This window comes from Haliaeetus albicilla, chromosome 14 (genome assembly GCF_947461875.1).
Source record: "Haliaeetus albicilla chromosome 14, bHalAlb1.1, whole genome shotgun sequence".
Taxonomy (NCBI): domain Eukaryota; kingdom Metazoa; phylum Chordata; class Aves; order Accipitriformes; family Accipitridae; genus Haliaeetus; species Haliaeetus albicilla.
Genome location: NC_091496.1, coordinates 82,416 through 107,844, shown reverse-complemented (window position 1 = coordinate 107,844; position 25,429 = coordinate 82,416). Strand labels below are relative to the sequence as shown.

General features: G+C 42.8%; 2 protein-coding genes across 4 annotated transcripts in view; one reads left to right on the top strand and one right to left on the bottom strand.

Annotated features, from left to right (window-relative positions):
- Nucleotides 1–1,512: 1,512 nt before the first annotated feature.
- LOC104314875 (guanylyl cyclase-activating protein 1-like) lies at nucleotides 1,513–8,398 on the bottom strand. The gene is made up of 4 exons (XM_009914567.2): nucleotides 8,084–8,398; nucleotides 5,328–5,477; nucleotides 3,517–3,607; nucleotides 1,513–2,468 (listed from the first exon to the last, which is right to left on the bottom strand). Exons 1-4 carry the CDS (start codon nucleotides 8,279–8,281, stop codon nucleotides 2,341–2,343), a joined length of 567 nt encoding a protein of 188 aa, XP_009912869.1. The 5' UTR covers nucleotides 8,282–8,398; the 3' UTR covers nucleotides 1,513–2,340.
- A 5,485-nt stretch (nucleotides 8,399–13,883) lies between these two features.
- The window catches only part of GOLGB1 (golgin B1), a 51,800-nt gene continuing 40,254 nt past the window's right edge, over nucleotides 13,884–25,429 (top strand). For 2 of the 3 annotated variants that reach the window (XM_069801374.1, XM_069801372.1), the window contains exons 1-5: nucleotides 13,884–14,000; nucleotides 17,783–17,919; nucleotides 19,903–19,999; nucleotides 20,633–20,785; nucleotides 21,549–21,701. In XM_069801374.1, the coding sequence (XP_069657475.1) occupies nucleotides 19,910–19,999; nucleotides 20,633–20,785; nucleotides 21,549–21,701 (396 nt within the window). In that variant the 5' untranslated portion in view covers nucleotides 13,884–14,000; nucleotides 17,783–17,919; nucleotides 19,903–19,909. Of the gene's footprint in view, nucleotides 14,001–15,769; nucleotides 15,879–17,782; nucleotides 17,920–19,902; nucleotides 20,000–20,632; nucleotides 20,786–21,548; nucleotides 21,702–25,429 lie in introns of those variants that run through there. The other variant, XM_069801373.1, reaches the window with a different exon arrangement.

Genomic DNA, 25,429 nt, shown 5'->3' with positions numbered 1-25,429 from the left:
ATAGCTCTAGATTCTATCCTCTCAATTCTTCTATTCTTCTATCAAAGAGAACAGTTCCAAGATATGTTTATTGTACATTTTTTAATCTTAACTGTACAAAGAAAGCCAAGTAGGTCAGAAGACAATTATCTCCTCTTTACAGAGATTTCCTCTCCCTCTCCCCAGTCTCCTTCCCATAGATTCTGACAAAGGCACATATACTGCCAGATCGGTCTCTCAAAGAACACTCTGACTGCAGAGCCAAAAACCAGTGAAGTCATTCAGTAACAGAAGAACAGGAACATTAAGAACAAAACACACATCTGCAACTTAGTGTAGTGATAGCATGATGCGTTTTTTTTGTTTATTACAAATGTCATAACTGCATCTTAGCTAGGAAATGTTCCAGCATCATCAGCAATGACAACTAAGGAAGAATCAGTTTTCTGTAACATCTATTAAAACAAAATTAAAAATTAAACTCCGCTTACAAATATTAAGGATTATTATTGAGAATGTACTGTGTACATGCCCTTCTCCTTTATGTACCTCAAGAAGATTCTGTACAGTGTGTATAGCAGCTTGCTGCAACACTGCTGGCAGCTACAACTTCTTGGTGATTTAATACACCAGCTGCACTTACAAAAATTCTTTACTTTCCTAAGAACTAAAAAGGGGGGGGGGGTGTATGTCAGATGATAATGAAAATGCAGTTTTACAAGTAACTGATCAACGAAACAGCAGGAGACTGAGGACTTGTAACAGGTACAGGACAGGTTCAACAGAGTCTTGAAAAAACCCTCTGCCTTCCTCAGACCAAAGCAACAGCAGAGTCCAACAGCATAGACTCACTATAATCCTCTGGAGAACTGAGCAATGTTTGCCAATACTCAGGTTGTGACTCTTCTCAGAAGCTCTAAGACTGCAGAATGTGTACATGCCAATGGGACCTGAAGTATGAGCCCGCCTGGCAAAATGTTGGTGCCTGCTCTAAACGTGATCACTCACTCTCTCAAGATCCAGTGACAATACTGACTAAATCTCCCTCGACTGAGATGAACGCCTAGATGCTTTGTTCGGTATACATACGCACATCACAGAAGCTTAAATATAAGCAAGGTTAAGTCCACTCTTAAGTATTCTTGTTACAGATCTGCAAGTTCTTCCTCCTGCACAGGGAAAACATGCCCAACTATGGCATAGGCACTCTGCTGAACTTTTCCTGCATTCTTCTTACCTTCCGGTTCTCTCCAGATTCAAAGGAGCTTCTGATTGTGACCTTACCTAACGTTAGTGAACAAGACACAGTTTGCTCAGTTTCTATCTGTGCTACATCACTCTTCCCATCATGTACATCATGTACAGAGTCATTTGTAGCAGCACTGATCTGGAATATCAATTACACTCCAGTATTCACATGAACAGCAGAATTCACAAGTCACCTTGCTGAGTTGTTTCTTTTGCTTCTTAGATCTTCTCCCCAAGAATAAAAAGAAAGACCAATAAAGGATGTGTGAAGAAACAACATTAGGATCATCTTCACATACTTCATTTATTCCATTGTATGAGAGGAGAGTAGTAGGACAACGAGTGTAAAAAGGATTTGATCTCTCAGGTAATTCTGCTTTGGGAAACTGAGCAGCGTATTTTCTCTAGTTACAGAAGCTGCTTCTAAACTGTTGACTTGTTTGATAAAGAGTTCTTTGATCACAGAAAGCTGCAAACAGCAGCATTACTGACAGTGCAGCTGGGAACAGATTTGCCACTATTGGCCTTAAAGACTGATTTTTCTTTCAGTTCTTGAGATCTTATGAATAAAGCTACTTCTGTAGAGACTACCAAATCCAAGCACATCTGGTATGGAAAAACATGCTGGTGTTTATGATCTAACACCATGACAAGAACAGTGGAAGTTACATTCTTTTGATACTTCTCTACATTGATAACAGTTTGAAGCTCTTCTTTTGTACATGTCAGAAATTTTCCACACTCCGTCATCCAGTTCTGCTACTGCTCTTCACAAACTTAGCGTTACTTTTAGTCCATTGCAAAGTGACAATCTGGGACACAGAATAAGGAAGAAATTTGTGCCCTGAAACTTGGCCTTTAAATTTTAGGAACTCAAGTCAAATACTGCCACCCAGATCCAGTTTTTCTGAACCTGCCTTGCATGTATGTGGCTGAGCTTCAATATTTGTACAGAAACATGCACTCAGATACACAAATATAGCAGTGTCTTTCTGTTCCTACTTCCATATGTGTGTTTATGGCAATTCTGTTTGTTTTAAAAAATGCTGTCTCTCCTTTTTGGTGTGTGTACACCGTTCAGTCTACTGGCACAGTGTCTTCTCCTAGCTTGACTTATACACTATGCCGACGGTTGTTGATCATGGCCACAATGTGTGACAGGTCCAAGCTTTTCATCATCACCTCCATGAACTCCTTGTCTTTCCTTGCTCCCTCCACAAATTCATCCAGAGAAAGTTCACCTGTGTCAGACACAGACAGAAGGCATCAGAATCATGCAAATCTACATTTAAACAAGAAAAGGAGTCGAGTAATCTAACTTTAGAGACCACTTACTATACATGCACTGTTCTAAAGCACCAAGAGGCCTCAGAGAGTCTTTTTAAGCTTATATGAAACTTCCCTGATATCCAGGTAACTCCAGCTTCCTTTTTTTCTTTTTTTTTTTTCCCCACACAAGGGGAAAGGTACATAGGAAAGAACAGAGGAAGTGCATAGCTAAGGAGTGGGATCATAGATTCCTATAAATAAGGCTGGATTAGCCGCCTCCTTTTTGTCCTAATTTGTCATAGTCCTAATCTGCCCCATACTTGCTGGTTTTCATGTTTAAAAGAAGTGACAGAAGGAAGATGTGACAGGCAGAAATAGGTTTTCTGTGCTAGGCCAAAAAGTCCTTGTGCAGGGAAGCAGCTTGGCAGAGTTCTTCTGGAATAGCAAAAGGGCATATCAGAAGGTAATGAGCACATGAAGTAGCAAGGAAACAAATATCTGTCAGGGACATACAGTGACTACAGTGGCGTTGACCAGCTTTTGACTCACTGGTCCATAGCATTTCATGTGCTTGCTGCACTGCCTGTAGCAAACCCAGTGAAGAAATTCAGAACGTCAACATTAAATTCCAGTTCTTCCTTTCCCTGCTGCTGAAATATTTAGGAGCACCTGGGGCCATCTGTTAATATTTCCCACTTCTAACTGACATAAGCTACACAGCAACATAATAAAAGGCAAACTCCTCCCCCCCATTCCACGCCCCCCACCCCCCCCCAAAGTCGTGGACAGAACACAGGTGAGACTTAGTACAGGGAACAAATCCTGTCATATTGATTATGTATGATGCAAGGAGAAAAATGCCTTAGCAAAATTCACGGAGAATGCATTACTAGATGAGCATTCATCCAACAAGCAAATATAAAATGAAGAGGCATAAAGTTCAATCAAGAAAGGAAGACATGGATATCTCTCTGTAGCACAGAGACCACCTGAGTTGGATGACTAAGACAGGAATCTTACCATCTCCATTCACATCAATTTTGTTGAAAACTCGGTTGGTGAACTCTTCTGCACTAGTTTCATGGTCACCACCATTAATAGCTCGAATAGCCTAGAAGAAAAGAGCAAGAATAGGAAGCTGCCTAATGGATCCCAAAACAATAGACTGATTCCACTGCAGCCTGTCAGTGTAGATTCAGAACAAGACAATCATGCCTGGTACCTTCCCCATACAAACGAACCAACATCAATAGGAAAACACAGCAGAAATCATCAGGCCTTACAGCTGGCACTGAAGGCTGCAAAGGGAGCATGGGTTTGGAGCACAGAATGAGCAGTGAAACTCAGATGATCATCCTAATTCTGCTTAGATGGAGGTTAAGCACTGCAGAAATGGCAGAATCAGGATCCACTTAACTGATCCACTTTCTATTACCCTATGGTCCACCAAGCCCAATAAACACTGTCAAACACCCTTGGCATTTAACATTATGAAATTCCTTTCCTATATGTTATGGTCATTTATTTCTATTCTTGCTCTCCCTATTTCCATTTATATACTGCTTCCTGTATATCCTGCTTCTCCCTAAAGCTCAGTGGAAATTATTTTTCAGCTTGAGAAAGTTTAAGCATTATTCACCACTGTTTACTACAATTCATTTTATTCATAACCATATAGTGCAGGGTTCTCTTTTCTTTCCATGCCTAATTGTTTCCTTTGTTTAAGGATGTCCACAAAATATGTGATTCCAGAGCCTTTATATTGACTGTAAGACTATTCACTTTCTAGTTTTTACCTCCTGATATTTGGTAAGTTTCTTCATTCTTTTTCAAATGCCATTTTACTAAAACTAAGTATCACCTCAGCAACTTCCTAAGGCTGCCAAGAAAGACACTGAACTACATCCACAAAATTCAAAGGGCAGTAAATTGGTTGCCATCAATTATCACCCACAAGACTTGTTTCTCAAGAACTCTGTGTTAAACAATTACTATCTGTTGCTTCACTGTGATGTCTGAGTATTTCTAGTGCAAGTTATTGGTAGGAAGCTGTATATTATTACAGTTACTGATATGGTTTGGTCTCTTCAATACTCAGCACTAAGATTCATACCCAGGTGAGAATGCATTATTAACATGTTATTAGTGGTTTTATTTGTGGACAGCTCAGGCTTCAAATCTTTATCAAATGCATTTTCTGACTTTTCTTATTCAGAAATGTAAATTATTTAGGATCATTGAATCTTTCCTGCATCTTTCTAGTTTCCCAGTCTTTACAGAATAATCTGAACTTCCAGCATAATTCATTCTGAGCTATTCATAAGATCATGTTTATGCCTGCAATTCCAACACCTTCCATAATAGCTATTTGCATACAATCTTTTCTATTGACAGTCATTCTTCTTCAAACTATTTGCTAGAGTCAGAAATGTTTTATTACATTGATGTTTAGGAGCTGGTTCTAGAAAGCAAACTGGACTAACTCTCCAGCTACTATTCACATGGGGAAAAGGACATAGGAAGGACACATTGCAGAGACTGCAACTGACAGTCATGGAGTCTGAAATCTTGGAAAGTGCAATTTAGGTTCTAGGCAGCTAAAACAATTTTATGGAGTTAGCTATGCTGTTACATATGCTGTGGTGGTAAAGAAGAGTCTGTCAAGTCTGCTTACTGGACCATGAGATGGTGAGGAATTCTGCTAAAAGAAAGAATACTGTTAAAGAAGGTCTCATCCATGATCATCCATATGGGGAATAGTGAAAGTCTTACTTGTGCGGTGCATTTGTCTTTAAGGAAAGAAGAAAGAACACAGACCCCTGGAGACTCACCTTAATGATGTTGAGCAATTCATGTCGATCAATGCAGCCATTGCCATCTACATCATAGAGCTTGAAATACCACCGCAATTTCTGCTCCATCTTCCCACGGAGAACAAGGCTGAGGGCAGCCACATACTCCATGAAGTCAATATATCCATCCTGTGGGAAAACAAAAAACAAATTGTGACAGGAACAAACTGAGGGAGTTATAGCTCTGGAGCTGTTTTATCTTATTGCTCTTTAGATTCACAGCTAAAAGAGAAAGAAAAACAAATGGCACGGAGACTTGGACTTAGGAAAAAGCTTTAGTGTACATGCACACTATTTCTCTGGCCACCTTCAAGCTCTCCTAAATACCTGGATTCCTGAAGTTATGATCTATTACATGTCTAGGCTATTCTGTGCTCACCACCTGCAGAGATGGAACCTGTCACTCCTCATGGCCAGGATGAACGGACCCCTCTCTGTCCACCAGAGCTGACTGCCTATGGCCTGCTGGGAGAGAAAATTGATCCAGAGCCCTGGCTGCAAGAGAAGTGGAAGGTAATTCTACCTTGGGTTTTCTGTACTAGTCTGCTTTGTCTTTGTGGGAAACTACTGCTATTTCGGTAAGCTGTAGATCTCTTCTCCATTCTCTGACAAAAAAAAGTGACTGAAGATTTTTTTTTTTTTTTAAATACATAAAACATGATTTGACAGTTGGAAAAAATGTTCTGTATTTAGGTTTTCAAACACTCCATTTCTTGAATCTACAAAGAAACTCAAAAAGCTCTTGGTTCCTCTGCAAGAGAAATGCCAGACAGTAAAGGTTCATAATCCCTAGATTTAACACTGACTAAAATTTGAAGTAGTTAAAAAGAAACAACAAATAAAGTGTGTATCTCTGTCAAAGATTCTGAATAACTACTTCAAGAAATTACAGAGCAAAAACATGAAACTTTCATTTATTGAGGTATTTAAACAAAGTCAGATGCCTTTCTGGAATGGATGATAAATATATGTAAAAGGCAAATGTAGGTGGACTAGCAGAGCACTACTGTTTTACAGCAAGGATCACAACATTTTAAAATATTCATTCAGGATCATTGTAGTACTCCCCTTATGTGAGTTTTTCATAACTTCATTGAGCAAAGTCACAGAAAACAAAGATAACCAGCTCTAAAGGTGGGAAGGAGGGCATGATTGCAGTTTATAAAATAACTCTATTAAAAATTTATTCTCTGTCCTCAGCAGAGTTCTCAGAATCTGAAGGTCCAGAGGGCAGATGATTCCATTCATCATCAGTGTCTGTATTACTACAGGGCGCTTCTTCCTCCGGGTGCTCTTGTTCCTTGCCTTTGTTTATGAAAGGATCTTAGATTAAGTGGCTAACTATTAGCAGGCTAAGATTAACTGATGTAGGTCCAACTCCACTAGCTGCCACACTCTTACTTCATTCCCCTTGAGATGACTATCACTTTATTTAGAAGATAGCTTTTTATCTTTGTATGACCAAATTTGATTTTGAGAGTCTTCTTAAAACACTGTTTACTGCATAACATGGGGCTCACAGGAGAACTTGGGAGTGTGTAACATCCTTGAACAAATTTTAAAGTCCTTAAACATCCCAAGAAATGACAGAGGTAAAGGGAAAGACTGGTGCAAGAACTGTAAATGTGTTGGTTTAGTTTATAAAACTGCTTCTCATCACTATCCTCATCCTGGGTCCAGAGAACTTCAGAATGAGAAAGGATATTCTTTGAGATTTACAGTCATTTCCAGTCATTACCTCCACCACAAGACCTCAGCTACCCTAATGGAGCCTAGCTGCTCCTCTTTTACCTTCAAGAATTTTGTAATATTTCTTATCAGTCCTTAACTCCTTATGCCTTCTCACATATTGTCCAAACCAATGTTCTTTGCTCAGTCCCTAGGTTTTCCTTCTTCAAAACTGACGCCGTGATTTCCTACCTGTTTCACATGTATCTGTGACTAGTTCCTCCCTAACTCACAGACATTTGCTCCAGTCATTTCAGAACCTTGGAGCAGAGAGCAAAGCTGAATTTTCCCAGGCTGCCATAAACCCAAATTTCTCTATCATTGAGATTACAGACCCACAAGCATAGGCTTAATTTTATATGGATAAAAAACAGGCAAAAGTGAGGGGCATTGCATGCTTAAAGGAATTATGGGGGCTACTGTTTCCTACCTTAGAAACAGCCACTGATTGCCTGTCACAGTGAGGAATACTACCTACCTGCTAGCTACTGCCATATGCTATACCTCCTAGAACTGAGGAGAGCCACATAGATCATCTGCCCATGCAGTATTTATTTCAGCTGCCAAATACCTGGAAATTATTTCCTCTGTGAATGCTATAATGATTTCTATTGTGTTTGATTCCTGTAGTCTCTACTATATAATACAGATATATTTTTTAATAATAAGAATAAGAACATATAAGAATAGGAATGAAATCCTTTCATTAGTATTTTGCTAGTCAAACAAGGCCAAGCCAATTAATACACAATAAAGAATTCTGAAAATTCAAAGATGAACTTGCACAAGGTAGTTAGATAATAAGGTGTTATTACCTATGGTTATGTTATCTATGTCATTATCTATGCACATTAATTTGCTCCTTGCATTTAGCTACTTTACGTTAGTGTCCGTCAGCAGCTTTCAACACCAATGTTTGTAAGAGAAAACCGAGGACTCTAAAAGTGCAGGAGTTGGTTCACTTTTAAGCAGTATGAGGCAGTTAATTTCCTTGCCAGAGAACTCACCTTGTTCATATCAAACGTGCGGAACATCTGCTCAATGTACTCACTGGCCTCTGGATCCAGCCCTCGAAGCCCAAAGAACTGTTTAAATTCATACTCTGTCAGCTGTCCAGAAGGACACTCCGTCATGAACTTTTTGTACCAGTGGTGGATCTCGATAGCCTGCAGATCATCCACTGTGGAGCTGCTATTGTTCCCCATGCGTATGTGTGGTCAGAAGAATGATGCTATAGGAATGATCTTCTTCCTCCTGTTGCTTTCACAGCACTGCCTGTCTGCTCCTGTCCACGTTTGACATTACTGTCAGTTGAGGGATCTAACTTTCCAGAAGCCAATTATAGATGTTAATCTGCTTAGAGGCTGATTTACAAACCTGAAAGTTTCAATGATACAAACAGCCTTCTTAGAATGGAAAGGAGGTGCAAAATGATCTAGCAAATCACCACTATTTCAGGAGCCAAATCAGAAAGGGTGAGAAGGTTAATCAGACACTGGCATTAGGAGCTATACTGGTTTGGTATACACTAGGACACTATCCTATTTTTACCCTTGATATAATTATACATGAAGATAAGAGGAAAAGGCTACAAGATGTGGGATTTGAGGTGAAGTAAAGGCCTGCTCCTCTAACTGGATTTGAGAGTCTGTTTTCTCAAATACAAATGTTGGATAACTTAGCGTATAGGACCAGAAAGTGTTACAGAAGTAGCCCATCATAAATGTTAGGTTATGTGGGAAAAAACTCATCTCCACACACACAAGGCAGATGGGGGAACCCAAATAATCCCCTGACCTGGCTAATCCCAGAACCACCACAGAAGTGCAATCAACCCATAAAAGGCTCATCTGCACAAACAGGAAGGAGCAAAAAGAGACAACCACAGGCTGGGGAACCCAAATAACCCAGTAAAAGAAATGAAGCCCCTGTCCCAGCTCCTTCTAAGGCTGTCATAGGGGAGCCATCAGCCCCATGGGCCTGGAGGTGACACCCATCACAATGAGTCAATGGGAGAGGTTGTCAAAGTACCCTACAGACTGAGTGGGGTTACTGCCTGGGGAAAACATTGTGGGGTGCAGGGAAAGAGCAATTGGGGATTGCACAAGACTTATAATGGGATATTTAGGGGAGGAACCAAAGGTGGGGAAAGGGATGGGTCTAGGTGGTTTAGGGATGACAAGCACGGGAAAATGGAGAGAAAGGGGATACAAGGGGCTGGTTGCATGTAAAATGATTGCTGGTTAGTATGAGTGTCTAGCCATGCCCAATCACCACAGTCTTTCCTGTCTTCTAACACTTCTAATTCTTCTTCTGGCTGTGCAGCTCCGTTCTGGGTGCATGTGTATGCATGGGGATTTAAGTGCCCACAGCTGGAGTGGGGACCATGGGTCACAGGAGCCTGCATGTATTTGGTGTCAGCAACTGGAATCGGTGAGGATCTAAGTGCCAGCAACTGGTGTCAGACCACGGATCACATGGTCCCGCATGTCTTGGGTGCTAGCAACTGGAGCGAGTGAAAGTGTGTATGTCAGTATATGATCACTAGTGACTATCAAGCCAGACTAACCAGTAAATAGGTTATGTGGCTTGGGAACCAGGTGTGTGTATGTCTCTGTTAGTGAGAGAACTGGAGGAGTTGGCTATCGGAAGGACCAGGGGTCCAGCCCAACTGCTGGAGAGACTGTAAGGTGTGGGGTTGAGGGAGACCCACTTGTCTGTGTGTGTTTCTCTGTGCAGGAGACAGAGTAAGACAAAGCAAGGATCCTGAGAGCCTCATCACAGTTACTGAAGGGACCCACAGTGTACATGTCTGTGTCTGCTTTGGTGTGTGCAAGGGGATCTGTACCAGCAACTGTAGTTGGGGCCATGGCCCTTGGGGGTCTGGCATATTCAGGTGTCAGCAGCTGGGCAGACTGGACATCCAGAGCCAGCTACTGAGTAGATCAAGTGTCTAAGTCCAGCTACTGGAGCTACCTGCATTGTGCATATATGTATATCTCCCACCGATGGATCTTCATCCTTATCTGCCAGAGGTGGGGACAGGATGCAGTCACCAGTGCTGTTTGTGTTTGTGTGCATGCTGGGTGCTGCCGTCTGTATGGCTGGCTGGGTGCATATGTATATATGTGTTGTATACATGTGTTTGTGTGTCTACTAAGAATACATTCTCAGCTTTGCAACTGGTTGGACCTGGGAGCATGGAGCTCTTCCCCAGCCTGGGGTCCCTCCTGTGGGAGACAGTCCTCCACGAACTCCTCTGGCATGGCTCCTTTCCACAGGCTGCAGTCCTTCAGACACAGACTGCTCCAGCACGGGCTTTCCCATGGAGTCACGGCCATCTTCGGGGGCATCCACCTGCTCTGGCATGGGGTCCTCCGCAGGCTGCAGGTGGGCATCTCCTCCACCACTCACCTCCATGGGCTGCAGGGGGACAGCCTGACATCTCACCACGGGCTGCAGAGGCATCCCCTCCTCCGGCGCACCTCCTCCCCCTCCTTCTTCACTGACCTTGGTATCTGCAGAGGTGTTTCTCTCACATCCCACTCCTCTCTCCACTGCAGGTTTCCCTTCTTAAATACGTTCTCCCAGAGGTGCTACCACCATCAGTGATGGGCTCAGCCTTGGCCAGCGGCGGGTCCGACTTCGAGCCAGGGGAGCTTCGAGCAGCTTCTCACAGGAGCCAGCCCTGCAGCCCCTCCCCCGCTACTAAAACCCCACCACACAAACCCAAAACAAGCAGATGAATCAGAGTCAATCACCATCTTTACTTAGGAATAGCTGTCATTCCAATGTTTTATCTTCACAAACCTGTATCTGTTAAAACACAGTAATAGTTTATTTTTGTAGCATAACTTACAAAAAAAAAATCCAAACCCATAAACATTTTATAATAAAATAAAGACAAGCAATTTTAGATGCTGAAACAATGAACAGTGCTAAACAGTGCATGTACTTATCTTTTGTGGCCAGCATCATATAACAATGTAAGTAGTACTGCCTCAAATTCACTTTCTCCAGAGCATATTAAATCAATGCAACAAGACTATGTATCACAAATGCTTCAGTTACTTATACTGCAGCTGCAGATAAACATTATTAAGACCATTAAAAAACTGTTTGTGTTAATGAAATATAGTGAGATACTAGTAAAACTGAGCCTTGAAAATTATCACCATTAATCCATTTAAGAGGGACGGTATGTAAAGGAGATGGAGTATTTCTATCATCTCTGTTAGACACCATTACTAAACATTCTTAAACTAAGAACTCAGAGTTACGTTCAAAATCTTGTTTATAGACAAAGAGGAAGTATACCTTACACATAGAATCATAGATAGAATGGTTTGGCCCCCTTTAAGTACTGAAAGGCCGCTATAAGGTCTCCCTGGAGCCTTCTCCTCTCCAGGCTGAACAACCTCAACTCTCTCAGCCTGTCCTCATAGGGGAGGTGCTCCAGCCCTCTGATCATCTTCATGGCCCTCCTCTGGACCTGCTCAAGCAGGTCCATGTCTTTCTTATGCTGGGGGCCCCAGAGCTGAACGCAGTACTGCAGGGGGGTCTCACCAGAGTGGAGTAGAGGGACAGAATCACCTCCCTCAACCTGCTGGCCATGCTCCTCTTGATGCAGCCCAGGGTACGGTTGGCTTTCTGGGCTGCAAGTGCACGTTGCTGGCCCGTATTCAGTATTTCATCCACCAACACCCCCAAGTCCTTCTCCACAGGGCTGCTATCAATCCACTCATTGCCCGGCCTGTATTTGTGCTTGGGATTGCCCCGACCCATGTGCAGGACCTTGCACTTGGCCTTGTTGAACTTCATGAGTGTCGCATGGGCCCAACTCTCTAGCCTGTCAAGGTCCCCCTGGATGGCATCCCTTCCTTCTAGAGTACCACACTTAGTTTCTATGATTTTTCTGGTGTTACACTCATCTGACTGCTGCTCCTCTGGATATTAAAATCTGTGGTTCACTCTGATGTTTGTGGTGGAGAGGTGTCATGGCAAGTTGTCAGCATCTGGAGTCCTTCACTGGGAGGAATGTGCTGTTCTTGTTAACGGTTTCCTCATCCTCTCTTCTTTTGTTCTCCCTTTCTTCTCTTTCCTTCCACTTAGGCTCATGTATATATGTTTGCTAACATAAATTTATACCTTTCTCTTTCATTTTACATTTACATTTGAATTTACTCTATATGGTGCCCTGTACATAGCTTAGATACATTTACTTTGTTACCCCTAAAACCGGTTTTGTCCAGCGCTGGGTCTGCATTTTTTAAACTAATCATTAGTTAGATCTTTATAGCCATGGGGTCTCCAGCACAAAGCCTGTGCCCCATCTCTTTTATCATTCCGTTTCTGTTCTCCTCTATGCCAAATCTGTGTCTCCGCTTCTCAAGACCTCAGCTGTTTTACCAGGCCTGTATTTCTCTACTCTACATCATTGTGTTAGAGTTGTAAATATCTCATTCTACCTAGAATAACTGCTTGTTAATACTACCTATATAAAACCGTGGTTGTACCACACAAGGATAAATAAGTAAAATAAATTAGCCATAGACACCTGATAATTAGAGAAACTGCTCTCACACCTAAGCCAAGTGAAACAAAACTGCAGGCAGGTCATGAAAAATCCAGAGCAGGGCTGGCAAGCCTTAGTCCTGAGGCCTTGTGAACTCAGTGCAGAGCCTATGGCAATACCCAATGACTACAAGGACTACACAGTCACATCGGAAACAGGAATACGAGTGCATTTGAATGTATATGCTAACACATGATGGAGACAGCCGGGAGAAGAGGGAGATTGCGCTTCTTAGACTTCGTGAAATCTTCATGAACTTCATGAAGTTCAAAAAAGCCAAGGCAATGCCCCTGGATTGGGGCAATACAGACTAGGAGGTGACGGGATGGAGAACAGCCCTGTGGAGAAGGACTTGGGGGTACTGGTGGATGAAAAACTGAATATGAGCCAGCAAGGTGTGCTCACAGCCCAGAAAGCCAACCGTATCCTGGGCCGCATCACAAGAAGCGTGGCCAGCAACTCGAGGGAGGCGATTCTGCCCCTCTTCTCTGCTCTGGTGAGACCCCACCTGGACCACTGCATCCAGCTCTGGGGTCTTCAGTATAAGACAGACATGGACCTGTTGGAGCAGGTCGAGGGGGCCATGGACATGACCGCAGGGCTGGGACACCTCTCCCGTGAGGAAAGGCTGAGAGAGTTGGGGTTGCTCAGCCCAGAGAAGGCTCCAGAGAGACCTTACTGCAGCCTTTTGATATTGATATATGAAGGGGGCTTATAAGAAAGACAGAGAAAGACTTTTTACATGGGCCTGTAGTGACAGGACAAGGGGCAACGGTTTTCAACTGAATGAGGGCAGGTTTAGATTGGACATCTCTAGAAGCGTTCAAGCTCAGGTTGGACGGGGCTCTCAGCAACCTGATCTAGTGGAAGACGTCCCTGCCCGGGGCAGGGGGGTTGGACCAGGTGAGCGTTCAACCTCCCTTCCCACCTGAACCAGCCCTAGACTTAACATCACGTAGGACGCAGTACGGCAGCCCCCCCCACACGCAGAAGAGACACACTACCCCTGCCACCGTCTCGCCACACCCCTAAATATGCTCCGAGAGCCTTGGCTGATTGGTTGCTTCCTTGTTAGTGGGCGTATCCCCAAGCCCTATTGGGGATTGGTGATTTTGTGCCATGTTGCAGGATAACCATGGCGTCGAGGCGGCTGCTTCGCCGCAATTAGCTGATGATCACGTCGATCATCCTGTCTCCGTAGCTGACCGGCTATGCTCCTGCTGGGAGGCGGGGCCGCGCTGGAGGCGGAAGCCGCTGCGAAGTGTTCCGGTGCTGAGGTGGCTGGGGGTGGGGTTGACGTTACAGCCGCGGAGCCGTCGCTGGGGTCGTCGGGAGTGGGTCGTCGGCAGGTCAGTGTCTCCCCTCCGTCTGTCGGTGTTCTCTTCTCGCTGCGTGGGCTCGGTGCTGTCGCCCTGCTCTCGGCAGCGGTCCCGGACCGGGCTCCTTCCGCCGTGCAGCGCCGGGACACGCCTGCCAGCCCCGCTGGGAGCGGCCCCGCCGGCCTGCGGGGCCCAAGGAACCGGGGCGGGTCCGCACCTTCTTGGGGTCCAGGGTGGTGAGGAACAGTGGGGCGGGCTGGGCCGGCGACGGCCCTCTCTCTCCCGGGCTCCGTGGTCCGGCGGGCCCCGCCACGCCGGTGCCCACGCTGCGACCATGCTGCCTTTCGCTGGCGGTCTGACCGCGGTGCCCAGAGGTAACCGGTAGCGGAGCCCGTCCTGGGAAGGTTTCTGCCCTGTGAGGCCCGCTGGAGGCATTGAGGTCAACTAAGCTCTCGTCGGTAAATTTGCGGGACTGGCGGGGCAGCCATGCGTTCCTGTAGCTGCATCGGCGCTGGCTTCCCCTTCCCTTCCTGGAAGGTTGTTGCTGGCTCCTGAGGCCTGGGATTGCGGATGACAGCAGTGGTCAAGATGTGATGCGCTCCTTTGATCCTTGTCTCTTTCAGAGCACCTTTGCACAGCGTGAGAGGTTTGGTCCAGGGCTTGTGTACAGCAGCAGTGCCTTCAATGCCCGTTTGCCTTCAAAAGAAGGGAAATGCAAAGAATTAAACTTAATTTATGTATAATAAACTTATAATAGAATAAATCAGGGGAAAAACACTGTCAAGTCTTTCTTCCCTGTGGCCGATACCTAGATGCATGGATTTATGCACTGCTTATTACTTTGAGGCAGACAGTGCTGTGACTAGTAATGGACTTAAGCTGTTCGGGTCAGTAAGGGAAGTATATTTCAGAGTAAAGGAGCCTCTTTGAGAACACCACTGGTAGTCCCAGTGTTCAAAGTAAAGTCTCATGAGCAAAAGTTCATTAGTCATAGGAATGCTGAGTGAAACATTATTTTCAACTACAGCCAGAACACAAACTATACTGGCTTACATCATGAACACAGTGCAGGTCTTCTGTGTTCTGCTATTAATTACAAAATTGGAAATCCATACCAAAGTCAGTATGACCCTGGAAGAGCAATAGTCTGTCTTGTCTCCAAGAGCTGTACTGTTTACTTTATTTGGGTGAGGCAGTGGAACAGTGAATAACCTCTGTCCTTTTGTGTTTGTTTACTTCTGTTTATGATGAAATGGGCCAGCATTGTATAATGCTTTCCTGCTATAAGCTCAAAACTAAATACGAAGTGCAAGCAGTAGGGTATTCCTGCCACAAGTCCTTGAGGCTAATTCATATGACAGCTACCACCTTGTGCATGGACTGTTGGCTTTGGGACAGTATTTAAAGCTATGTTATGCTTGTTCCTGGAATTATTCTCAGGGAGGGTTCAAAGAAGACTGAGCCAGGGTCTTTACAGTGGTGTCCAGTGACCAGATGAGAGGCAATGAGCACAAACTGAAACACAGGAGGTTGCCTTTGAACATCAGGAAATGCTTTTTTACTGTGTGTGTTACAAAGCACTGGCACAGGCTCCCCAGGGAGGTTGTGGAGCCTCCATCTTTGGAGATAATTCAAAAGCTGTCTGGATACAATCCTGGGCAACTGGCTGTAGGTGGCCCTGTTTGAGCAGGGACGTTGGACCAGATGACCTCCGGAGGCGGCTTCTAACCTCACCCATTCTGTCATTTTGTGATAAGATCCTCCCTGACCCTTCTCTTTGTTGTCTTTCACTGAATTTGCTCCAACAAGTTCCCACCTCTCTTGTTCTGGGGAGCCCAGAACTGGACACAGTACTCCAGATGCAGCCTCACCAGTGCTGAGTAGAGAGGAAGGATCGCCTTCCTCCTGGTAATGTTCCTAATGCAGCCCAGGATGCTGTTGGCCTTTGCTATGAGGGTGCATTGATGGCTGTGGTCGGCTTGTTGCCCACCGTGCTTCCCAGGTCCTTTTCTGCAGAGCTGCTTTCCAGATGGTCTGCCTCCAGCGTGTACTGGTGCATGGCATTATACTTCCCCAGGTGCAGGAGTTTGCATTTCCCTTTGTTGAACTTCATGAGGTTCCCATTGGCCCATTTCCCCCACCTGTTCAGGTCCCTCTGGATGGCAGCACACCCGTTTGTGGGGCATCAGCCACTCCTAGTTTTCTGTCAGCTGCAAAGTTGCTGAGGGTACCCTCTGCAGTGGTATCAGCCAGCTGCCTCTGCACTTCTGGGTGCATCCTGTCAGGCCCGATGGACTTGTGTATGACCAGTTTGTGCTCCCTAGCCTGGTCCTTTTCCACATAAGGTAAGTCTTTTTTGCTCCAGACTCCATCAGGTGCCAGTGGACTGGGATTCCTGAAGCCTGGTCTTGCTGCTAACAACTGAGGGAGAGAAGACAGTGAGAACCTCAGTCTTTTCTGTGATCAGGGCCACATTTAGCAGTGGGCCTATGTGTTCCCTGGGCTTCCTTTTGCTGTTGTAGAATCACTTTTCATTCCCCTTCACATTCCTTGCTATATTCAGCTCACCTGAGAATACAATTTAAAAGTGAGTTCAAAAGACATGGATTTTTAAGGCTTGAGTTCAGGTTATTGAAGTCCATGCCTGTGCAAATAGGTGCAGACAGGCCTCAGTTCCTCTGTTTGCATTTTGAGGAGGCCAACTGTGAGCCAAACCCAGCAAGGCATGTTAGCTTGAGCTCAGTATCGGGTTAATGTAGCCAGCCTGGACAAAGGCCAGGGAATTTTTCTCAACATAGTCCATGTACACATGCTTGAAATTGTAATGCCTGTAGCATGCAGGTATGTGCTGAGCCCCGTACATATTTCTGGTTACAATGGATGTCTGCAGATGCCTAGATTCTACTTTTTTCCATATTTCTAATACCACTTCTAATAATTCATCTATTGGTTCTATCAGTCCTAAATCATGTTATCTTACATTACCTTATGTCACATCTCAAGCATATATTGTACATTTGTGACTTTAAGAAGCTGTGGCCTAATGCTCAATAGGAAGATCAGATCTATCCTCTTCAAATATTGGCGACTGTCAGAAAGAGGCATTTTTGCATTTGAATGACTGTTTTCTAAAATGTGTTTTTACCACCACCAAGACAGCAGGTTCTGTTCCTCCTTGGGGCATTGTGGGGGTGGTGGTTTACAAAACTATAAATACTTTATTATTCTTATAATGAACCGGGGATTCCAGGTCTTTAAATGAGTCTTTTATATTACCAGCTTGGTGAACAGGTGATGTTGACAGAAGGAATTTCTCTAGTAGGAGCTGTAAAACTATATTATTCTGGAATTCCATGCCTCAGTCTCACCCAGGGCCAGCTGAGAAGTAAGCAAAGTACTAGCACTTTTTTCACTGGCTATTGTATTGATACAGAATGTGGACAGTCCTGGCTTTCTGACAGTATGCTTCTTGAGTAGTTTCATCCTCTGGAACTCTTTGCGAGAGACTGTCTGAGGCCCAGCTTCTTCTCATGTCTTTTTGCTTCACTAACTGCTTCTCGAGCATTTTATTCTGTAGGCTGAAGAGACTAAGCCCATGCCATAGAGCATAAGAAACCAGGGCATGTCTCTGCAAGAGCAGGAAAAATCCGGTTTCCCAAACAGGGAAGACTTTTCACTTTTTATGCTTATTGCGAATGACCGACTGTAATAATCCTGAAGTGTACCGTGTAGGATGAAGAATGGGCTTATTTCTTTACTGTTGGATAAATTATTTTCCTCTTTTTTTTTTTTTTTTTTTCCCCTCTGTCAAGAGTCTTGGTTCATGCAGCCTGTCGGTACCCAAGAGATAAAAAAGAATGACTTAAGGATCTGCGTATGACTGCCCTGCATTGGAAACCTCTTTACTACTGAATAAGCAGACCTATGAGTTACTGAGTGCATGAAAGAGGTTGGTGTTCACATGCCCTTTTCTGCTATTGATACTCTAATGTGCATTGTGATATTTTCTACTACTGCAAAATCAGGTGGTTAGAAGGTGTGACTGCTACAGAAAAATAATGCACTACTGTTTTCTCCATTGTCAATATTTCCACAATTACTAAGATAAAGGAGGTCAGGAATGAGTGGGTCATTGTAGCCAGAGACATCTTGTCAACAGTAAAAGATTCCATTTGATGGAGATAATTATTGTAATGTAAACCTGATCTTATAGCTAATATGAGTTTGCCTAGTTTCAGTTTGCACTATTGGTGTTTCTTTTAATTTGTACAAATTATTTTGCCATTTACAGGCATGGACTTACAGTTGTGATAGATCTATAGCTTTTCTCTTAAGAGATATGTCAAGTGTCACATGTGACCCTTCTTCATAGAGTACTAGAATGATTTAGGTCTTAAGGGACCTTGGGAGTTCATTTGGCCAAACCCTCTGCTCTTAGCTTGGCTAACTTCAAAGTTAGATCAGATTGCTATGATCCTACTCCTATTTTTATCATCTTCCCTGTGCATACTTATTTTTTCTGATTGAAATTTCTTATGCTGCAACTTGTGTCCACTGCATCATGTCCATCTGCTGTGCACCTCATAAGAAGTATCTGGCTCTGTCTTTAGCTACCTAATAGGCGATTATAGGGAAGACAGCAATTATATCCCCCTCCTTACCCACTGTTCTCAAGGCTGAACATGCCCAGTATTCTTAGCCTTTCTTTATATCTTATAATCCAACCCCAAACCATCCTGGGGGCTTTCTGCTGTACTTGCTTCAGTTTGTCCCTGTTATTTTTGTGTATCAGGGAGCTTGAAAGTGGACCCTGTACTTCAAATGAAGTGCTGAATAGAAAGGAATAATTGCTTCCCTCAGCCTGCTGTCTGCAGTCTTACTAATACAACTCAGTATATAGCTGACCTTCTCTGCTGTGAGAGCACACTGCTGACCGATGTTGAGTTTATCCACCAGCATCCCTAGGTTGTCTTCTGCAACACAGTTTTACAGCCATTTGGTCCCCAGCATGTGTTTGTTACATCCCAGGTGTATGACTCTGTATTTGCCTTTTCTGAACTTCATGATGTTTTTCTAGCATGTTGAGATCCTTCTGGCTGGCAGCTGTCTGCTTAGGCTTATCAAATGCTCATTACAATTTGGTGAACTTACTGAGGTGGATTGCATCCCCATTGTCTGGGTTAATAATGGAGAACTTAATCAGCCACTCTCCCCAAAATGGCAGATTACGTATTGCTGGCTGGTACTGCTTCATTTTTTTGGTTCTTCACCTCCACCTGCTGGATCAGTTTGGCTCCTGAATTTCAAGGAAAGGAAAGGTATGCTAAGCAGCAGACAGGGAATATATGCTCTCTCCAGACTATTCCCCTATGTCAAGGTCCTGTCCTGTCACATACGTGACATGCAGAGGTCTCATCATCTGTCTAATGTGACACACTTGCATCTACTCAGCAAACATCAGGGGTGAGTTCACCATTCCCACTACTTAGTAACAGAAAGCTTCTTTTATGTATTTACAGGACATGTTTGGCCTGTAAAAAAGTGACTTTACTTAAGAATCACTTACTCTTCTTTTGAGTAAACTGAACAGATCATGGTTCTGTAATGCCATTGTTAAGAAAGATTAAGAATTATCTATGAGGGTGACTTGAAATCTGGTATAAAAATGTATTTTTCAATCATACATGTAGAGTGGTAAATGTATCTTCATGTGTCTTAACCAGCACACCCTCTGCTTTTATGTTCAGAGAGTCTGGCTGCTTTTGTTAACATGATCATTTCTTTATTCCTGAGGTTTTACTTTTGCTTATCTCTCTTGGCAGAGGAGATATATTCCCTGTAAGCCTGGTCACCTCTATAACATAAAGATCAGCATGAAGGGATGCTTATTATTCTTAGCAATTTTGACTCTGTATTCTGACTTTTGTTTTAGGCTGAAGATGCTGAGCCGTTTGTCAGGTTTAGCAAGTACTGTTTTACAAGAGCTGTCAGGTGATGATGGAGATGCAGTTACTGAATCCTCTATTGCTGTAAGTACAGTGTTATTTAAAGACTTTCAGATCTTACTGAGTGCTAGTTTGGGGAATGTGAATCATTCGACTGCAGTGAGAACTGTTTCCTGCTTCTTCATTGCTGAGCACTAGACTGAGCTGTCATTCCACTCTGCTTCTCCTATATTCCTAACCTCTTAAGTCAGCACTTTTGTGGGGCAGACCATAATCTCCTTAGTTTCCACATCTCAAGATGATCCTAGAAAACAAACTAGAATAAGGGTGAAGAAAGACTGTTATGAGTACTGATGATTCTGTGTAGCAGAAAGGGGAGGTCTGCATGATTGCGTGACAGTGGAAGGCTTGATCTGTATGTTGCCCTTTGGCACTTGAGACGGTGGATAGTGTGTGAGTGGTAGAGTGTTTCCAGTGCCACTCTTTTCAGATTTGCTCATGTTGTGTTCATCAAAGGTGCTCTCTTTTTGTGTATTGGCTCATGGGTGTCCTGAGGTTTCCTCCTGGTATCACCTAATTGTGTATAGTTCTATAGGCTGCATGAAATGCTTGCAAGTAACAGAGTGCAGCATTTAGGAGTATGAAGATATCATCTGGATGCTATGCTGCAGTCTGTTTAGACTTTTTTCCTCCAGAGCACTCATTTCACTGTTTCAGGTACAAGCTTTAGAGCCAGAAGCAGAAAGCATGGAGGAGGCACCTGAGGAGCTATTGGAGCGCCTAGCCCAAACAGAAAAACTAGTTGTTCAGCTGAAGGATTTGATCCGAGAAAAGGATGCTCTGCTCCAGCAAAAAGAAACTGTACTCAAGGTATCATTTCTTTCACTGAGGACCTGGGAGCAAGAGTAAAATGTTGCTTCAGCTTTCTGTGCAAGCCAGTCTCTAGTTTCTTTTGAACATCTGAGACACCTGTGCTACTAAATGCATCAATTCCAGAGAAGTATTGGAATCCAAAGAATGGACCCTAACCCAAGAGATGTAGTATGGCATCTGTTCATTTTTCTAAGGGGTAATTCCTTCCAGAGTAGATAAGTTACATCCAAGTTAGGTAGCATTTTGTCTTGGAGCTCCTCAAGGCCCCTGCAGATTCCTGGTGGCTCTAATAAATACTAACATCTTTTGTGTGAGGTTTTTCTTTCCCCACTTCAGAGCGTTTGAGACAAAGAGTAGGCTGTGCTGCAGTCACCCAGCAGTCCAGTGGTTTTATGGCACATAACCAAAGATACATATTGCTTACTTTGAAGTGTGACGTGAGAGAAAGTGCAGTTACTTGAGATAGTGTTGAGGGACTGCATATAGTAGAGGAAGTCAGACTCACTTTGTACTAGGAGCTAGGAGAAGTCCCTTGCGTGATCTGTCCCTTGAAGAGAAAGTACTAGAGCAGAAGCTAACTGTGTATAGTGTTTCAGAGCAAATTTGTTTCCTGGATGTGTTTTAATTAGCACTGTTACTGGGGAGGCAGGTTTGGACAAAGAACAGCAGTCTGTCAAATTATGTAACTTTTCCAAGTGGTGCTTTCAGGGTGATAGCACTGGAATTTTGAGTGCAGTCAGTTTGTATCCTTCTTTTACAGGAAGAGCGAGAGGCTGCAGATGCTAAGCTGATGAAGCTTAAACTTCAGGCCAAAGCCAGATTGGCCTCTCTGAACAAACGCATTGAGGAGCTGACAGAGAAAGGATCACCATTGCCTGCACAGACCTTATCAGAAGAGCAAGCGTATACCAAGGTTGGGAGAACAGGGCTACTTAAAAGATGTTAGCCTCTACTGATAATCTGGTGCCACCCTACAATTTAGGTCCCAGTGAGCTAGCAGGTCCTATCTCTCTTGTTAGCAGGACATTTACAACAGTAATAGTTTCAGCAAGGATATCTATGCTGTAGGAAGCCAGTCTGTCCAGCTTCCTTGTACTGCAGATGCACTTGGAGTGCACAACTTGATCTCCTCAAGGGTATGAGCTGGTTTCACTTTGCATACCTTCAGTAATCTGTTGTAGCTAAGTTCTTTCCTGCAGAAATCACATATCTATCTGAGCTGTAAGTTTCAAAATGCTATCTGTCATGTGAGTACAGTGAAGGAGAAGGAAGGTTGGCTGAAATACAAGAACAACGAGGTAAGGAAGTCATTAAAATTGAAAGGCAGTAACTTAAATGTAAATATATATTATTTTTTTTCCAGCCATGTAGCTTCCTGTGCCGCCACAAAGTTTTATGGTTAACAAGCCATAATTGTGTAAATCTATGTAAAAAATGAGGGGAAGGTGTCCTGTATGAAGACATTAAAGAAGCTATTAGCTACTATCTAGAAACTCCCATTGAGGCTGGTAATTTTTGAAAACTTAAAATTGTTCTGCTGATCACATAGTTTTCTTTAAAAAGTTAGTAATATTAGGCAAGGGAAATGTGATAGAAGTCCAAACAGATTGCAGGGCATCAGATGATGTTCATTAAAGCAGAGAAGGTAAGGGTTATTTGAAACATTGAAAAAAAAAGATTAAAAGATTATAGGAAACATTAAAGGGTGAGTGTGAGAGCTATCAGGTGAGAGGTGACTACTAATGGAGTAAAGATTGGTTCCATGACCTGTGCTTACTATTTTTGATTGATGGCATCATAAAATCATAGAAATGTGATACTGTAATTCACTTTACGATACAATCTTGAGAATCTTTCTCAATGCAAAGCAGCATTTGGTTTTCATACAGGAAGAATTGGATGATCTTGAAGATTGACACAATATAAAAATAAAGGAAAATTTAATAAGTGCAAGATCAAGCACTTGTGGTATCCTGCCACTGTATACTGCGAGGCCATGAAAAAAAAATCCCCCAGCTGCAGAGGACAGTGAAGGCCCTGGAGGCTGTTTAGCTATGTCACTTTGCATTGCTGTCCTGCTGCTGAGGCTTTTTGTTTTTTTAGCTTATTCATACGTAGCATGTGTAGAGCTGTGTGCTGTTACATTACTTTGTGTAGACTTGCTGTTAGGGACTAGTGAGTGTTCTTGCTTCAAAATTCAAATTTATCAGTTGAAGAAGGCAAAATGAGACAAAGCTTATCATCAGTTAATCAATGTGATGTAGATTTTTAAAAGAGGCCTACTCTTTTTTATGTAAGGCAAACAGTTATCCTTACAACTATTGTACTAAGAGTGGCAAGGCCTTGTGTGAAGTGTTGTCATGTTCTGTTCACCTGAAATTAGGAAAGATAAATTGAGAGCAGCAAAAGGGTTTCCATTCTCTGGTCATGTTAGTAGCTGCTTTTACTAGACACTCAAAATATCTTGGCTGTTTAGTCAACCAAAGGCAGAGAGGAAACATAATTTCTGTCTACAGTTGTATGAGGAAGGTAAGCACCAAGAAAGTGGGAGAACGGTTAAAGTGAAAGGACAGTACTGACAGGTGAATGGATGGAAGTAAATTAGCCATTAAGAAAAATGGCCTTCTAATTTGAGGAATGAGGTCTTGATACAGTCTCCAGTGGAGATGGTGTGGACCAGAGCCTTATTAGTTTTGAGTTAGAACATCATTTAAGAGGTATGATGTTAGGGCAGTTACCTGCAATATTATGTATTTGACCCAGAAAGCACTTTTTAGATACTTTCTTGTAAGGTTAGACCTACTGAGAAGCTATAGATTCCTTTATTTACTTATGATTGTTTCCCTAAGTAGATGCTGTCTTGAGTAATGGTGATGTTTCCTAGACAGATACCCTGTCATTTGAAGATGAAAAATTTAGGTTAGGGTTGCATGTTGTGTTGAGGTGCTGAGCATCAGTGTTTCCTTTTGGAAATCATGAGGGATAAATATAGCAAAGGTTTGGGGTTTTTTTTTGTTTTTTTCTCTCCATGATGGGGTCCCCATGGGAAGGCTGTATTTTAAATATCTAATTGGTACTATTACTTCCTGGGCTTTTAACAGAGTGCCTCATTTTCAGCAGAATCGAAATATCAGCTTATGTCTTTTTATTAAGCAGTTGGTATATGTATACAGAACAATTGAGGCTCCTCTTAAACTTTTAAAGTGGGTAAACACAAATTATGTTCAGATGTAAGAGTTTATACATTTTGGAAAAACATGATATTTGAAAGCTTGGGCTCTGGGAACTTTGTGACTGTGCTACTGTCCTTAATTGTGGTACTCCATGTAGTGGCCAGTGTGCAAGGGCTTTATCAGAAGCTTTTCCAAATCCGACTGTAAATATCAGTCCTGAAAGCTAATCCCAAGTAAGCAAACTAATCCACCCATCTTTCCTCCCTAGCAACTGCTTTGCCCCAGCCTTATAAATTATGTATATCCCTGGCTTCTTAAAGCTTCCTGCACTTCTGTTGTTTCTTTGTTTTTCCTGTCCTACTTCTAAGCTTAAGTGCAATTAAAGCTTTCCTTGTCTGTGTATTCAACCTGCTTCCAAAGACCTTGTCTGTAGGTGACATCTTTTGAGGAACAGTAGCTTCTTACTTATTACACTGACCTGTAAGTCCTTCTAAAAGCCTTCATAAATTTTTCAGAATGGGTTTAAAGGACATAGATACTCTGTAGACTCCATATGTTAATTGGTGATCTTTGATTCAATACCTGTAACAAGGAAAAGGAAAGAGATACATTTTGTATATATTCAGTTAAAAATCCCCAGCACTAAGTGCTTGATGTAGTTGGGAGTGCTGAGGTGATAACAGTAGAGGGATTCTTTTCTTGCTTCTCAGTGACAGTGTTGATACGCTGGACCTGGTATCTGACTCTGTGTTAAGTAGGTGTACAGCTGTGGCATTAGAGAATTGCCTGCCATACAGACAGTCTTTGAGAGACAAAAAAAGAGTGCAGGCGTAGTGTGATAGTATGTCTGAGTAGACATAGCCTAAGCACATTTTATGGGAAATGTCATCTGAGTTTAAATTTCATGGTCATAAACAGAGTATTTTAGTGCCTCAGAGCAGAGTAGAACTGATGATTGTTTGCATGTTCCCTTTGCTTATTTCTAACAAGTTCATTGCTATAAATCCCTTTAGTCTAAAGAGATTTCCATGAGCATTTTCTGTGGTCTAGAATGTTTAATGTCTGCCCCTTTGTCACGTGGAGAATATTCTTCTATTGCTAATTAAAAAATGTTTCATTTCTGGTATTAGAGAAATCTGTGAAATTAAAAAGCCTCACAAATCAAGGTGGTCATATCGTAGATTATGTGTCATGTTTTATTTAATAATATGATTTACCTTAGTTTATATGGTAAGCATTCGTGGATAATTGGCCATTCCAAAGTGATTTGACACTTCCCAATTAAAGACATCTTGTGCATATCTACAAAGAAATAGGGAAAATAGTTACTTAACATAGGACAACTTCATTTAAAGAAACAAAGAAAATGTAAAGTTAAGAAATTAAGAAATGTAGTAGAAATAAGCATCTGGTTAGGAGTGCAGTAGCATTCTAATTTTTTTTTTTAATTGACCAGTAATACTGATCA

Excerpts from the sequence above, each read along its gene's own strand:
- LOC104314875 (XM_009914567.2), bottom strand. The coding sequence starts at position 8,281 with ATGGGGAACAATAGCAGCTCCACAGTGGATGATCTGCAGGCTATCGAG. Across the intron at positions 5,478-8,083 it reads GCACGTTTGATATGAACAAG|GATGGATATATTGACTTCAT; the intron begins GTGAGTTCTCTG and ends GTTTTCCCACAG. Across the intron at positions 3,608-5,327 it reads AATTGCTCAACATCATTAAG|GCTATTCGAGCTATTAATGG; the intron begins GTGAGTCTCCAG and ends CTTTTCTTCTAG.